At 42.9% G+C, this 17,188-nt stretch overlaps 1 protein-coding gene across 1 annotated transcript; it reads left to right on the forward strand.

The window, feature by feature from the left end:
* The first annotated feature begins 13 nt into the window (after positions 1-13).
* On the forward strand, positions 14-17,150 carry MMUT (methylmalonyl-CoA mutase). The gene is given in 14 exon segments (XM_038132344.1): positions 14-198; positions 200-225; positions 2,154-2,533; positions 3,423-3,790; positions 4,466-4,623; positions 4,845-5,016; positions 6,378-6,626; positions 6,890-7,001; positions 8,274-8,389; positions 8,920-9,035; positions 13,376-13,507; positions 15,037-15,184; positions 15,296-15,463; positions 16,735-17,150. Coding segments are annotated over 14 exon segments (2,442 nt in total). The 5' UTR covers positions 14-30; the 3' UTR covers positions 16,864-17,150.
* The last annotated feature ends 38 nt before the right edge of the window (positions 17,151-17,188 follow it).

The following is a 17,188-nucleotide window of genomic DNA, read 5'->3' on the forward strand; positions in this document are numbered from 1 at the left end:
CATCGCTGATCCCGATCCCGATCCCTTCCCATGGCCCTGTCCATGTCCGGAGCCCCGAGCCCTGCCTCTGTCCTTGTCCTTATCCCCTGTCCCAGCTCCCGGCCCGGCCCTCCGTCCCCATTGGCCGCCCGAGGGGCGTGTTGGGGGCGGGCGGCGGCGGCGGGCGCTGTCCCGGGACGGAGAGCGGAGCGTTCCTGTCCGGCTGTGGGGGCTGAGGAGAGAGAGGTGTGGAGAGGGGGTGACAGGGCGGGGACTCCCTGGGCAGAGAGGAATTGTCTGAAACTGAACAAGGGTAAATGCAGCGTCCAGCTGCGGGGCAGGAATAATCCCGGCGTGCGTTAGAAAGAGCATTGCCAGCAGGAAGGTGATCCTGCCCCTCTGCTCAGCCCTGCTGAGGCACATCTGGGGTGCTGTGTCCAGTTCTGGGCTCCTCCGGACACATGGAGCTCCTGGAGTGGGTCCAGTGCTGGGTGGCAAAGATGATGGAGGGCCTGGAGCATCTCCCTGAGGAGGAAAGGCTGAGGGAGCTGGGGCTGTTCAGCCTGGAGAGGAGAGACAGCTGAGAGGGGCCCTCATCCCTGGGTGTCCCTGTGTGCAGGGAGGGCTCAGAGCAGGGCCCAGGCTCTGCTCCAGGGCCCAGCAATGGCACCAGAGGAACGGGCAGGAGCTGATCCCAGCAAGTTCCACCCGGACAGGAGGCAGAACTTCTTTAGTATGCAGTGACCAAGCACTCCACAGAAAGGGTGTGGAGTCTCCATCACTGGGGATATTCCAGAACTGTCTGGAGACATGCCCCGTGCTCTGGGATGTCCTTGCTTGGGCAGGGAGGTTAGATCAGATGAGCCATTGTGGTCCCTTCCAGCATGACCCATCCTGTGACTCTTGCAGGAGTGTGGGCACAGGTTGCTTTCTGCTTTCTTTGCATCCCCACAGGGCTTGAGTGCTCCTCGGGAGCTCCTCTGTGCCCCTCAGGTTATAGTAATACCACACTTAGCATATATATATATATATATATATATATATATATATATATAATTAAAGTAAATGTTTGGAGGGTGTTGCTGCAGTGATGCACGTGCTTTCCTGTATCTCGTAAAGGATTTCTCATAAAGGTGTCAGGGAAGTGTGTATTTCTTGGGAGTTGTGAAAGATGAGAGATGAGGAAGTGACTGACCCTTGGAGCTAAGCTGTAAAGGTTTTGTTTTTCTGTGTGCAAGGATAGGGTATGGAGAGCAGAATCAAAGGAGCTTACAGCTTTTAGGAGTTACTGAACTCACTGACTGGTTTGAGTTGGAAAGGACCTGAAAGATCATCTCATTCCAACCCCTGCCATGGGCAGGGACATCCTCCACTATCCCAGGTTACTCCAAGCCCCATCCAACCTGGCCTTGGACACTTGCAGGGATTGGGCAGCCACAGCTTCTCTGAGCAACCTGTGCCAGGGCCTCACCACCCTCACAGGGACTTGTTCACATTGTTGCCCCATCAGTCTCATGCATGGTGGGACAAGCTCTGCAGCTTGTATTGTCCCTGTGTTCTCACATACCACTGTTTTTTTTTTCTCCTTTCATTTTCAACCTATCTCTAGTTTCCATCCAGCCCAAGCCATCTTTTCCAAAGTGTATGATTATATCAGCAATTTTCTGACAGCTCACTTCCTGCAGAGTGCCTCCTTGATGTTGGATACTGGGAAGAAATTCTGTGAGGGTGATGAGGCACTGGCACAGGTTGTCCAGAGAAGCTGTAGCTGCCCCATCCCTGAAAAAGCATCGCTCTTTGACAAGAAGGAATTCCTAGATGAGAGAGATGTGAAGGGGAGAGGGTAGCTGGCCATGCCATCTTCATGCCTCACACTGGCTTTTCAGTGATGGATTAATGATACTGATGCTGAGGGACTGAAAACAAGTTACACATCTCATATGTGGATGTAGATAAGTTGAGGGAACGTTTGCATTGGTTAGAGGATTTTTCCTGAACTGTCTTCCTGGTGGAAAGGCAAGAGGCTGTCTGTTAAATCAGTGCGTGAAAAACACGTTTCATTTTTCTCCCAAGGGATTGTTTTGGATTTAGCAAACTGCATGTCCTCTCCGTCCTCACATCTGCTGTGTTAGGTGCTTATGATGATGCAAAATGCGTGTTTTTATTTTGTGCAGCTTGCCCCACCCTGCGAGCAGAGCCATGCTGAGGGCCGGGGATGCTGTCCTGCGGCTGCGGCCGCGCCACTGCGCGCTCCTGGCCTGGCGCACCCTGCACAGGCAGCCGCTGCACCCCGAGTGGGCTGCCCTGGCTCAGAAGCAGCTGAAAGGCAAGAACCCAAAGGATTTAATTTGGCACACCCCAGAGGGGATCGACATCAAGCCTTTATACTCCAAAAGGGACACGGAGGACTTCCCTGAGGAGCTGCCCGGGATGAAGCCTTTCACTCGAGGGCCCTACCCCACCATGTACACGTACAGGCCATGGACCATCCGCCAGTACGCTGGGTTCAGTACAGTGGAGGAGAGCAACAAGTTCTACAAGGACAACATCAAAGGTGGGGCACCTGGGCTGGGAAACAACACTGCCTTGTGAAGCAATGGGGAACATGAATTCAGTCAGTTACATGGCAAATGTGATTCTGCACTGTGAGTTTGGATTTCTGATAAGGTCTTCCCAGTGGCACTGTCTTTCTTTATTACTGGGAAGTTGGATCATTTCTAGAAGTGCCTTTGTTTCGTTTTGCTGTGGAGAATGAATGTGTTAAATGCTGCTTTTAGTTATTGCACCTCAACACACAAACATAATTTGCGTCCATCCCAGGACTCAAGCAGCTGAGATCATGGATCGAAGCTGGTAGCATGGCCCAGTCACTGGTCAGAGGGGGGAATGCTTGGGGACAGCAGAGTTTTGGATTCTGCTTTCAGGTTGCAGCAACAAGAGCTCTGGCTGTCCTGTTCTCTGCTTTATATTAATAATTTTCTCTTACTGCGATTTGCAAATAACAACATATGTCAATAGAGCCAGGGAACAGTCTGTGGTGTTTAGTTTGTGATAAAGAGAAGGTAACGTGACAGAGTTTATGACACTTCTGTTCCCAGCTAAGCCAAGCTGAGTTATAAGCTCTTATACTGCCTATCTAGGCATATTTTTAACTTGTGGGTGAGCTGTTATTCAGCAGTTTTTAAAGCACAGTAAGGACTGCCTTTTTGGCTTTTTTTCCCAGTTGAAAACTTCTTCAATTAAAGTTTAAGACTACTAGACCTTTGACAGGTTTGGGGAGGGAACAATGTTTAACGTCAAAATTTAGTTTGCCATTCAAGCCTGAATCATGTAAAACAGAGTTAATAAATTTAAATCCCATCCTAATGCAAGTCTGTTCAACACGTCTAACTATCTCTGTTGGTTTTTTGTTTGGTTGGTTTTTTCCTTTCTTTTTCATGTAGCTGGCCAGCAGGGATTATCAGTTGCTTTTGATTTAGCCACCCACCGTGGTTATGATTCTGACAATCCCCGAGTTCGAGGAGACGTTGGAATGGCTGGAGTTGCCATCGACACAGTGGAAGACACCAAAATCCTTTTTGATGGAATTCCTTTGGAGAAAATGTCAGTTTCCATGACAATGAACGGGGCAGTCATTCCTGTGCTGGCTACATTCATTGTGACTGGGGAAGAGCAGGGAGTGCCTCAGGCCAAGCTGACAGGGACAATCCAAAATGACATCCTGAAGGAGTTCATGGTCAGAAATACCTACATTTTCCCTCCAGAACCATCCATGAGGATCATTGCTGACATCTTCCAGTACACCTCAAAGGTATTCATTGTTTAAATGTATAACTTCTATTATTAGGGTAAATGTATATGAGGCACTTTGGAGAACAAAGAAAAGATGGGAAGACGTTGTAGAGAAGAGTAATATAGTTGTGAAAAAGCCCAGTAAAAGTTAAGATCCAACATAAATTAAAATATAAATTTGAAGTTTGAGTCAAACTTCAAATTTCAAGCACCATGATTCAAACACATCTTTGTAGAGATGGGTTGTATTTGCAGTCATCAAGGAAGTCACAGAATGGGCTGGAGACAGGCTGAGAAAGCTGGGAGTGTTCAGCCTGGAGAAGGCTCCAGGGGGACCTCATTGCAGCTTTTCAGTACCTAAGAGGGGTTTATGAAATAGATTGAGAGCAATCTTTTACACCAATAGTGACAACTTTCTTCCCTGTGAGGGTGGGGAGGCCCTGACAGAGGTTTCCCAGAGAAGCTGTGGCTGCCCCATCCCTGGCAGTGTCCAAGGCCAGGTTGGATGGGGCTTGGAGCAACCTGGGATAGTGGAAGGTGTGCCTGCCCATGCCAGGGGGTGTTGAAACTAGATGACCTTCAACTCCCTTCCAGCTCAAACCGTTCTGTGATTCTGTGTTCTTGTGATAGAACAAGTATTTGATCCTCCCTTCTGCTGTTACACCCTGTTGTATCTTTTTTTTTTTTTTTTCAGTATATGCCAAAATTTAATTCCATTTCCATCAGTGGGTACCACATGCAAGAGGCAGGAGCTGACGCCATCCTCGAATTAGCTTATACCATAGCAGATGGCTTGGAGTACTGCAGAACTGGGCTTAAAGCTGGCCTCACTATTGATGAATTTGCACCTAGGTGAGCTCAAGAAATTTGCTAGTATAAAAGTCCCTTTTGGTAAAACCTCTATAGAGTTTAATATCAAATTGAGTATTTTTACACATATAAGTAAATAGGAACATTCCCATCATCTGTGACAGTACATTAATCAGAGACCTTGCTGTATGGCTTCTCCATTACTGATCCAGGGTTATCTGAATAATTCAATGTTATATTCTGTTCATGTTCTCCTGTTACAGGCTCTCTTTTTTCTGGGGCATTGGCATGAACTTCTATATGGAAATAGCAAAGATGAGAGCTGGGAGGCGGCTGTGGGCTCACTTGATTGAGAAAATGTTTAAGCCCAAGGATTCCAAATCTCTTCTGCTGAGAGCTCATTGTCAGACTTCAGGCTGGTCACTCACTGAGCAGGTTAGAAATTGGACTCTCATCAACCTCCTTACTTAAAGGTTGTTCTCCTGGTGTGTGTCTTTAAAGGGGGCTGCTGGTGTTACTCACAAAGGTGCAGCAGTTGTCCTCTCACTCTGACAAATGCACACACTGGCACTGAATACGCCTTTATGTCAATTCAGGACTCAGAGGATGAAGCTCTCTTGGGATTTGTCCTGTGAGTTATCCTTCCAAAATGCAGTGCAGTCAGCAAGTAGAGGCACTTTTTTCTCAGGATCACTGGCTTGAGAATTCATTTCAGCAGCCAAGGGAGTCTTTCATGCCTCTGATGCTCAGTGCCGAAGAGAGAAGTAATGGTTGCAGCTCATCTGATCTTTGAAACTGGGTGCACTCTCTGCTCCTCCTGCTGATTTACCTTGCAGCAAGGAGATAAATCATTGGAGTGCATACAGTTTCCCAAGTGAGGTCAGAGCTGGGTTCCAGCTCTGATCCCAAGGCCTGATGCTCAGTCAAAGTCATGTAACAGGAATTATTTTTAGGTTGTGATTGTAAGTATTGACTTCTGTGCCTTGGTTTTTTTGGGTTTTTTTTGGTTTTTTTTTTAAGTAAATGTAATGTTTACTTACATGACAACAACACAGTAAAACTAAAACAATGGAATTTTCTGAAGAGTGACCTTTATGGGTCCTCCAATTAAAAGTATTGTGGGAGTGCAAAAATGTTATTATTACCAAAACTATATTCAATTGTCTTGCAGCGTCCAGTGTAAATGTATGTCTGGCTAGATCATAACTCTCTGTCTAAACATTGTGGTTTATCTTAGTATAGCTTCTCAGTGGGCAACCTATTTCTCCTTATAGGTTTCAGAGGGCAAATATACTTAACATGCCTTTAGATAGGTATCTACTCATAAATTATATTTTACATTCTTATCTATCCAAATCACAGTTTTCTATAATTACCTTATGTGATGCTGTCATCAGTGAAAATATTTAAGCACATTTAGTTCCAAAACACATCTTGATTAATAATTTGTCTGACACATGTACTGTTCACTACTCCAAGAATTCTGGATTTGGAGGATGGAAGACATCAGGCCTACTGTTCCATCCTCTCTGATTTGGATTCACTCAGTTCTTTGAAACACCACTACATATAAATTAGGCTTTGATTTGTTGCTGTGAGCAGCTTTCTTTATGGATTAATCTCTTTGTTAAGATACCGACAAGTGATAAATCTGTTTGATTGGGGTTTTTTCAGCTTTTGTTCTGATGACGGTGTTTCAGTGGGGTATTTTGCATTGGTTTATTTGCAATAATGACTAACCTCCCTCAGCCCCGTGGCAGAACCACTGAGCTTCAGAGCTCCCCTTTTCCTTCCAGGATCCCTTCAACAACGTCATCCGCACCACCATCGAGGCCATGGCTGCGGTGTTCGGGGGCACGCAGTCTCTGCACACCAATTCCTATGATGAAGCCTTGGGGCTGCCCACAGTGAAGAGTGCTCGCATTGCCCGCAACACACAGATCATAATCCAGGAGGAATCAGGGATTCCCAAAGTGGCAGATCCCTGGGGAGGTTCTTACCTTATGGAGTGCCTCACCAACGATGTCTATGAAGCTGCTTTAAAGGTCAGTTTGCAAAACCTCTGGGATAATTTTAGGGAGAGGAGTTTTGAGAAATGTCTTTCTAAGGGAAAGACTTCTAATGTCTTCTTTGTTTCATAAATTAGTATCTTCTAATCAAGGAATTATTTCACACTTCAGTGATGTCTTTGTAAATAAACTTTACAAAACACAGTTTAGAGCACAAAACTGTATAAAAAAAGGTTTGGTGAAAACTCAATTTTTAAACCTTGCTACTACTCACTAACTCAATCCTCTTAATTTCTCAGCTCATTGAGGAGATAGAAGAAATGGGTGGAATGGCCAAAGCTGTTGCTGAGGGGATCCCCAAACTTCGTATTGAAGAGTGTGCAGCCCGGAGACAAGCCAGGATTGACTCTGGTAAGAGCAGGGGGATGAAAGAAGGGAAAATTGCCAACAGAATACTTTAGTATAAAGTTTTTTTACACGCATGTTCATTGTGGTTTTTCATTTCTCAGTTTAGGAGTAGCAGATTGTGAGTGCTAGAACAAATGGTGATGGTTTTATGTCAAGCTCTGGAAAGAGACAGAATCTACAAAATGCAGTACCAGTGTGAAAAGTCTTGCTTGACATGTTCAGCATTAGACTAGACAAAGCAGTAGAAACAGCATTTTAAAAGAGTGTTTGGAGCCTTCAATAGTGAATGGCTTGATTTCTGATGGGAGCTTTAAGCTGTGATTCCTGAGTTTAAAAGCAGAAATGCCACCAGATGGCGATACTCACCGTAGCTGGCCAAATTCCTGGGTTTTCTGGAGAGGTGTCTGTTTTTCCTGAATGGTCAGATCATAGCAGAGGATGATACAGCTCCTTGCTTGCTGTACATATGTGCATATACTCATAGAGTAAGTATTTGTGGAGATATTTATACATATGTGCTTAAAACTCTATTCCACTTTTTGTAATCTGCATTCCAACAGTAATCCAGGAACAGAAACTAGAGATAACTCAAACATGAAAGAAGTTTTATGGACTTCTTTGTATGTAGGATAAATTTGAAGCAGGTCTTAATTAAGACCAGTAAAGAATAATCAGTAAAGTTCTGTGTTTTCTCTCGTAAGGTAAATTACTTAATGTTGCTTGAAAGAGCATATTAATGTTGTCAGGCACTGCAAATAAAAATATCTGATAAGTCCATAATGCTTGAAACCTAAAATATAATTTTCCAACATGATAAATTATTTTTTATGCACATGGAATAGTTTTAGCTAGGAACTTCACTTTCTTATCTGTTAAATCAGAAAAGTAAATGCAGAGCAGGAGATCAGCACCTCTGCTTAGTTCTGTCAGATACACTTATGTAAGCTTAAAAAGAGAAAAATAGGCAATCTATTTTAGGGACTCAATTCTAAATCAGTTTGCAAGATAAATATTGTTCTATTTCTTTTTTTTTTCTACTGCAGTATTCACTGAGTTGAATGTTCATGCATTTAATCTTTCATCATAAAATCTGGAAAATACAGACTCAAATGCATTCTATAAGAGCTGAATTTACATATTTGAAATGTATGTGGTTATATAAGCAAAGCAATGCATAATAATGCTCAAAATCTTCTTGTCCTGTTAACATTGTGTCGTCTTTTCACAGTAGTTTGCAAATGTGTTCTGAGTTTCTGGTGTTTCCACTGGAAATAGGGTCTGAAGTAATTGTTGGAGTGAACAAGCACCAGCTAGAGAAAGAGGAGACAGTGGAAGTTCTGGCCATTGATAACTCTGTAGTCCGTGCCAAGCAGATCGAGAAAATCAACAAGGTGAGAACAACCTTATTAAAAATGAATCTTTCTGTAATTGCAGACAGAGACTGAGTAAAGGCAGCTTGCCAGAAGTTTACCCTCCAGTTTCTGAGAGTCCACTCTGGTCATTAGTGGAGAAACTGGAATATATATCTCTATGTCCAGTCTAAAAATTGAGAGCTTTACATGTTCTGCAAATGTGATAGAAACCATCTATGCAATGTTTTACTCTAAAAGCCTGTGACATTGCTTCATCACTCACTGTTGGGTGCTGCTAGTCAAGTGCTACTGAGGGTTACAGACCCAGAAATCAACATTCACTTTCATAATCAGTGAAAATGTAGATTAAATTGGTTTAGGGTTATGTTATGGACTTGTACACATTTTAAGGTTCGAGCTGCCTTTTGATTTCTAATCTTATTGAAATAGGAACTGGATATTGACAATTCCACATCCAGAATAAAATATTTGAAATTAGTCTTTCACACTCGACTTCCCATTTCACTTTGTGGTTTCTTTGAACTGAATGTCTCTCCCCTGCACCATAGGTGAAAGCCAGCAGAGACCAAGCAGCAGCCCAGCAGTCCCTGGCTGCTCTCACACAATGTGCTGCCACTGGGGAAGGCAACTTACTTGCTCTGGCAGTGGAAGCAGCACGTGCCAGGTACTGGGGGTGGGGTTGAACAGCCAATTCTTATTTAAAAATTGATGGTTCATTTTCACCTTTTAACTTTTCTTGGGTGTGGTGTCAGCAAGATTGGAGTTTTGGGGTTTTTCTTTAGAGGTGGAAGTAAATAACGGCTGCAGTTTCACATTGTAAGACACACTATTATTATATTACAACTTCTTAAGGCAATGCTTTGATTTCTCACAAGGAACACTATGGATATAAATAATCTGATATGAAATTAGGCTGTTTGTACACATTCTGCTGTTTACAGCTCGTATTCTTAGTAGTCCCAGGACATAATTGAGTTTCTCTGTCACTCAGCTGTTTCATGGGTGAAGGAGTTTAAGAAGTGTCTGAGATGTGAAAATGGATATTCAGTCTTATCATGCTCTGTTGCTTCATCTCTCCTTGCACCACAGATTGGTGTGAAAACATTTTTTGGCTGAAAGAGAAATCAGTGTGCTTAGTCAGGCAAAGTTGTAAGAAATGTTCTTGAGCAGTGTGAGGCATCCTTAGAGTCCAGTGGAACAGTTCCTTTTTTCACCCAAATGCTTTTGAGACTGTTTTCTTTCTCGTTTCAAGGTCAGCATCAGTCTCTAGAATAGATCCTGTCTGTCTGTTCCTTAATTAACCAAATGGTCCAAATATGAGCAAACCAAATTCCTCCTTATTGGGGTGCTGCCCTGTTTTTACTGTTGTGTCTCCAATTCCTTCATTCCCATTCCTAGAATACTTAATAGCTGTATTTTAAATCCATTTAACCACAGCCTGTCAGGAATCTCCAGCAGTGTGTCTACATTTGTCTTGGAACTGGGGGGGTCACAGCAGGGCAGCGTTGGATTTACAAGGGATTCATATCTTCTGTAGCAAAATTAACCAGTTAACTCCTAGTTTCTCTCCTTGGTGACCATGGTTTTGTTAATTGTAAAGCATTAATGGACTGAAGATGCACTTTGTAAGTTCTAACCACAGAACTTAATTCTGCCCCAAAACTATATATGGGATGTGACCACAGAAAGAAACTGTCATGGCATCTGATAGAGTGTTTGAAGGAGGATTGTGAGCTCTGGGAACATGTACAAGGAGCCTTTTTGTTGGAGGCAACATGGTAAAAAGTTTCAAAATTAACCTTAACCTTAATTAACATTCACCCTTCACAAGCAGTAAACAAGTGGGCCAGTATCACCAGCATGAGAGGGACAGCTGCCTCTTTCCTGGTAAATGGAAAATGATGGATTTTGAGCATGATGTAATAGAACTCACTTGGAATGAAATGAGTAGCACACAATTGTCAGTGTTGAACTATGGAAAAGATTCTGTGGACTAGTACAGAGATTTCAGTGCTGAGTAGAAACAAAAACGAGTAGAAAACAAACACAAGTAGAAAAGTTAATGTTGTTATTCTAACCCAAGAAATAAGGCAGATCTGAAGGGGATGAGAGCAGTACCTCCCTTCTGTGCTTCATGTCTCATGAGAAACCCCATTACAGGAAAGTGGGATAGGTTACACCAAGTTCTTTCTCTCCTCCCTCACTTGCTGTGCTGGTTTTGTGTCCATCTCCAGACCTGCAGTACAGTGATGGAAAGGGAAGGCAGAAATGCAGCATCGCTGCTTGTGCTTCTTCTTTTTCTGCCCAATCTGTGTCCTTGTACTTCCTCACCTGATTTCACACTGCTGCCTCTGCTTACTGGGAAATGCAGAGAGGAGCAGCAGCAGCTGAGGCTGAGCAGACACAGGGTGCCAGCTCTAACAGGCACAGTTTGGTCATTGACTTTCTCCAGATTGGTATTTAGGCTCTGAAGCTGGTTGTGAACCACTGGCAGAGAGTCACACACAAATACAGACTGATGAAAAATGATGCTGAATTCCTGGCTCCAGAGACAGCTATTCATTGTGGATGCATATGTGGCAGAGATTAAAAAAAAATTTTCTTGGTAAACAGCAGGAAGGTACTCATAAATAATTTAAAATCAAAACTCCTGTTATTACTTAAAAGCTTTAGATTTAAAATGTTGCAAAGATTTGGGACACAATTTTCAAAACACAGAAGCAGTGTCTGTAGAAGAAAGAAGTGTGTTTCATTTTTGTACAGTGCACAAAAACAGCTTCATCCCAGCCACCAGGTTATACCTCATTTATTTTTTATTTGTAACATGAAAATTTCTTTCACACTATTATGTAATAAGAACAGAAAAACACATCACAGGCATGCTGGGCTTTATTTAATACTGAGGTGTACTCAGATACTGCTTCTGCAAAAGTGGAGGAGAAAGATTTATCTAAGCTTAGTTTTCTCTAGAAAAAAAGATGTGTTTTATACCACTGTAGCCCTTCACCACAGTACCAGGAGTAAGCCCTCAGTGTTTGTGCATGGGGTGTATTTATTTTGGGCTGCAATCTGTGATGTCTGGCACTCTGAAAGGGAGTCAGTATTTATAGACACTGTTTTTAAGTCTTCTGCAAACTTGCATTTTAACCTTGGGGAAGTCACCTTACCTAATGCACTTTTGCAGTTTACTATTAATTCTTCGTTTGTAATTACAGAAAGCAATAATATTAATAAGGTTATTTAGATGTCCTGAAAATCAAAACCTGATGACACAGCGATTAACAGTGAGTCAAACAGAATTCCAGAAAGCCAGGGGAGGAAAAATTACAAAAATGGCCAAAACAATATCAATAACATGAGTTAAAAATGTGTGTTCCAGAGTGATGCTGTCTTTAGGCAAAGCTGGCCAACTGTGAAAAGTGATACCAGAGATAAGAGACCAGTTCAGACATCTGAGCTCTACAGATCCTGATGTGATCACAAATGGATTTCTGACATTTTACCTTTGCAGAGTTTACATTTATAACTAAGTTTGCTCAGTATGAGCTGGCAAAATAGCAAATTAGTTGGGGGCGGGGGGGCGGTCACAGGAAATAAAACATCCCTCTGAAATTTACTGAAGGATTCAGCAAATGCAGCAGAAATCCATGTCTTGTTACTTTGGGGGCATGTGTGGCAGATGGCACGTGGTAGGAATCAGTAGCTGCTGAAACTGCAGTAGAGGTGTGTGGACAGCAAGGTGCATCTTCCCCAGTCTTTCCTGAGCATTTTATATAAAAACTTTAGAGAATGCTTAAGTTAATTTTGCCTCAGAGTTGCTTGTAATTAAATCATAGAATCATTTAGGTTGGAAAATTCCTTTTAGATTATTGAGCCCAACCATTCCCCCAGCACTGCTAATCCACTGCTAAGCCATGTCACCAAGGGCCACATCTACACAGCTTTTAAATCCCTCTAGGGATGGGAACTCCACCACTGCCCTAGGCAGCCTGTCCTACTGCCTGACACCTGTTTCAGTGAAGGAATTTTTCTAAATTTCCAACCTAAACCTCCCCTGGTGCAACTTAGGGCCATTTCCTTTTGTCCTGTCACTTGTTATGTGGGAGAAGAGACCGACCCCTACCTGGCTCCACCCTCCTTTCAGGGAGTTGTAGAGAATAAATATAATGTGACAGGAGAAAATATGAATTCCAGAGGTTTGAAGTGTGCTAGATTAATTAATTATTTATTAATACTGCTTTGGTGTCTGTATTTATAAGCGCAGTTTTAAAGTCATTTAGAATAGTAATTTTATTTCCTTCCTTTGACTAAGTTTGTACCAAGTTGCATTCAGAACAAAATTTTAAATTGCTTTGGGATAGAGGCTGTTATTGCTGATGTTTGTACAAGAAGACAGAACAGCCTAGTTTGCTTCTCTCACTTGTACTACAGCAGTATTATTTCAAACATGTACAGTGTGTCCAGTAGCAAACAAAACTTGTAACTTGCACATAAATAAATTTCCCGGATCCTTCTGCATCTAGTGGGTAAAGGAGCTGTGTCAGGAGTAGAGGACAAGAATAAACACTAAAATAAAAGAATCAAGATGTTAAAATGTTAGGTTTCACTCTCTTCTGTGTGTTCTTCCCTTTTTTGTCCCCTCCTGATTTATATTTTTTATTTTGGCATAAGTCCAAATGCAGGATCTTTCAGTCTGAGCCCCACCCCCCAAAAAAAATCTCCATTCAGAACATCTGATTTAATTTCATTGCCTTGCCAGTTGTAAATCAATTCTCAGATGAGCAATAAAGTATTTTCTTAAAAATGCCTGTGCATGTTTTGTCAGTGGGTGGCAGTGGGGTGAGCTGGATTTTCAGAGTTGCAGCACTGAAAGGGAAAACAATGTAAGTAAATTTGTCCAGCAGCAGGTCAAATGTTTGGGCCAGTGCCAGCAATGTCTGTGTTCTGTGTTCTATTTTCATTTCAGCCTGCTGATAACACGAATGGTTTTTGTCTGTGCCTCAGGTGCACTGTGGGGGAGATAACAGATGCCATGAAGAAGGTGTTCGGGGAGCACAAAGCCAGCGACCGCATGGTGAGCGGGGCTTATCGCCAGGAGTTCGGGGAGAGTGATGAAATCCTTCATGCCATCAAGAGGTGAGAACTCTTCCCAGGTAGCCATCATGTAATAGCCTCACATTTAATCCAGGAGGTAATGTGCTACTCACTGTGCCCTAAAAAAACATTTCCCAAACCTGGGTGACATCCCTGGGGAAAAACAACAACCTGCAAAAGCACTCTCCTAAGCAGGAAAGTAGAATGACAAGGATTAAGTACAATAAGACAAAGCCAAAACTTAATTGAAATTGTATTTGCTTGCAAACAAAATCCACTGCGGTGAAGTTTTGGTTTGAGACTTTTGTTCAAAAAGCGTAAGACTAATAAGCTGAGAAACATTGCCTGAAATCCCTGTACATTGGGTTGCTTCTTTTAAAGGCTGTGTAATAGTCATCTTTAAAATAATTCCAGCAGTTCAAACTACAAAACCTTGTTTTGATCTACCCATAAATTGTTCCTGCAATTTCACTCTTACTGTTGCTAAAACCGTTGCTAAAATCTGTCTGAATATCCACATACAACCCCCAGTCTTTGGGTATTACTCATACCCCGATGGAGAAGGCATCCCAAGATGTTGGTATGTGTGAAAACAGTTGCCTTTTGGGTCTTTTCTCAGCTTCTGCCTTTGCTGCTGCCCTCAGGGGTACAGAGCCTGAATTGCTGCTGTGGGAGATGATGCAGCACAAATCAGTCCCTGCTGTGTTGGGGTTTACCCAGGCTCTCCTGAAAGGGAATTACTGATGGCTTTGCAGTGGTGATGATTAGACTGACTTGAAAGTAGTTGTGCTAGGAAATGTTCACCAATGTTCTTTTATTTTAACTATTTAAATTTAACTATTTTTAGTTATGCTTTTATGTGAAAGAGAACTGAACCCTTGAAAATCAAGATGTAGCTCCCTTTCTTACATAGAATCACAGAATAATTTAGGTTGGAAAAGACTTTTAAGATCAGCTTGTAACCACAGACAGATCCTGGTGGTACTTGAATAATGAGCAGTACGATGGCAGGTTAATATCTGAGGCTGTGGTTACACAGTAGCATCAATACAACAGAAAAATGAGCTGCCAGTATCCAAAAAAAGAGGGGCAGTGGAACTAGTGCACAGAATAAGAGATACAGTAATTCCTTCCATGGACAGATTTTTAACCAGTGGAATGATAATGGATAGTGTGATGTCCAGGACCCATCTCTGTGCGAGTACTTTTGAAATAAGAGGTCATAATTATTGTTAAAAAATAAAAAATGTGTTTTGGTGAGTTGTAATTAAGCTCGTTAAACCCTCAGAGAATTCAGTATTTTACCTGTTAGAAAGCAAAAGAATAAGGGAAGATTTTTTTAAATAAAGAATATTTTATTTTTGAGGCTGGTAAGTACAAGAAGCGAGTTAGTAATGGCATAACATGAATATTAACATAATGTGCAGACTGCACAGCCAAACCACAACTTAGAAGATCTTTTTATTTGATGAAATTACGCTACACTTGCAGCAAGTGCTTTTTTTTATGTGTGCAAATACTTCCAGTGATTCTCAGTGACTTGCACTGACAGAATGTGTGTTTTCAACCAGAGTGAACAACTTCATGGACCGTGAGGGCCGCAGGCCTCGTATCCTCGTTGCCAAGATGGGCCAGGATGGCCACGACAGAGGAGCCAAAGTCATCGCTACCGGATTTGCTGACATCGGCTTTGACGTGGACATAGGGCCCCTCTTCCAGGTAGGACTGAGCAGCACCCAGAGCATTCATTCCCTTTGCATCCCTTCTCCCTGGGGGCGTGCTCAGCCCCCGGGCTGTGGCCGTGCCATCCCACGCCCTGTGTGCACGCAGACCCCGCGGGAGGTGGCGCAGCAGGCCGTGGATGCAGACGTGCACTGTGTCGGGGTGAGCACGCTCGCCGCGGGGCACAAAACCCTGGTGCCTGAACTCATCAAGGAGCTCAATGCCCTGGGCCGGCCCGACATCCTGGTCATGTGTGGAGGAGTCATCCCCCCTCAGGTATGGGCAGCATCCTTTCCATCGAGCTAAGAGACTGATTTATCTCTCTCTGAGCTGCTGAGCTGTTTCCTGTGTTTTGTAATGTCAGAGCACTGAAGGCTCCTCTGTACAGTCACTAGGGCCAGCACAGGTCTGTAAGGTGGGATCCCCCCATCTGATTTTCTGTACACCATGCCCTGGTTTAACTTTGAGTGTTTGTGGGATGGAATATGGAGCTGTGTTGTGAAAAGATGAGCCTCAGGGAGCTGTTCTTTATGCTCCGTTGTTTCACATCACCAGTCCTTGCGTATCATTGGTTCAGGCTGGCTTCCGTCTTAAGAGACTTTTTGACTTCCAGCAATGGTTGGGAATAGCCACAGCCAGTGACTAAGGCCCCTGACAGGTCCCATCACCCCTAGGCTGCACATCTCACTCACTTTTCAGCCTCTCCTCACCTTTCCCATCATCAGGCAGGTGTTGCCTCTCATTCCCTCTCTTTCTCCTAAACTGTTGAGCAGTTTGTTGAATTCCTTTGGAGTCAGATCTGTGCTTTCATCTTCAAATTTTCCTTAGCTCATGCACAATCTGCCTGTCTCCATCGCCTTACGCTTTACTGTGTCTATAGTGATCCAAACTGATTTTGCACATAAATCTCCTGTTATTCCCTTTTTCCACACCTCTCCCTTTTCTAGGCAGTCAAGCAGCTATTCGGGAATGACAGAATTCTAAACTGAGCAAACAAAACTTGTAGTATTTTTCTAGGAGACAATTTGTGTTCTGTCCACTATCTCTCAATGGGATGCTACTACCCTGTGGTTGGTTAAGGTGTAATATATCCTATGTAGGAGAAAGACAGAATATAGAACTGCTTCCCAAGTCTTTTTGAAATTTCACAGCAGTCATAAAATTCTATTAACTCTAGATTGCAAGAGACCACTGGCAGTCATGTGCTCCAAGCCCTCGTTTAAAGTAGTATTTTCAAAATTAGAAGTTAGATCAAATTTAGGTTGGGTTATTCAGACTCATATACAATTGACTTTTCAGTACTTTCCAAGGACTGCTGTTAGTCTGACTCTAAATAAATAAACACTTTCCTATGGATATTTTTTAGTATTTTTTTCCTACCTTCTAACTTCCACGCATTTCCTATTTCCTTGAAGCTGTGCTGCCTCTCTCTGGGACTTGTTGCTTTCTCAGGCCCAGCACAGAGGACAGAGCATGCACCAGTTATAAATCAATTACCAACTTTCTGTTTCACTATTAACTATAATCTTAAATCGCTTTTCCAACAGGATTATGACTTCCTGTACGAAGCTGGTGTTGCCAATGTGTTTGGCCCAGGCACTCGTATTCCAAAAGCAGCTGTGCAGGTGTTGGATGACATTGAGAAGTGCCTGGAGAAAAGGCAGCAATCCATGTGACTCTGAAATGTCACAACTCAGCAGCCTTACACTGACCACTTGATTGTCAGCAAGGGATGGCCAACCACAAACCTCTGCTCCCACTGCCCCCTGGCCTTGTGTTTTGTGCTTTCTAAGAAAGTTCTAAACTCTCTGCTTGTTCTATTCGAGGATTATTTATATAGGTACCCACAAGAAAATTTTATCTCTAGAACTATGATTTCAGGAAGTGAAGGGAATTCAAATAAGTGTGTTTGGGTTTTTTTTCCAGATATACTGAAAAATAAAATAACTGCTGCAGCTCTTTGGATGGTCTCTTTTGCCTGATCTCTTTTGCATGCAGAGA

Source organism: Motacilla alba, chromosome 3 (assembly GCF_015832195.1).
Source record: "Motacilla alba alba isolate MOTALB_02 chromosome 3, Motacilla_alba_V1.0_pri, whole genome shotgun sequence".
Classification (NCBI taxonomy): domain Eukaryota; kingdom Metazoa; phylum Chordata; class Aves; order Passeriformes; family Motacillidae; genus Motacilla; species Motacilla alba.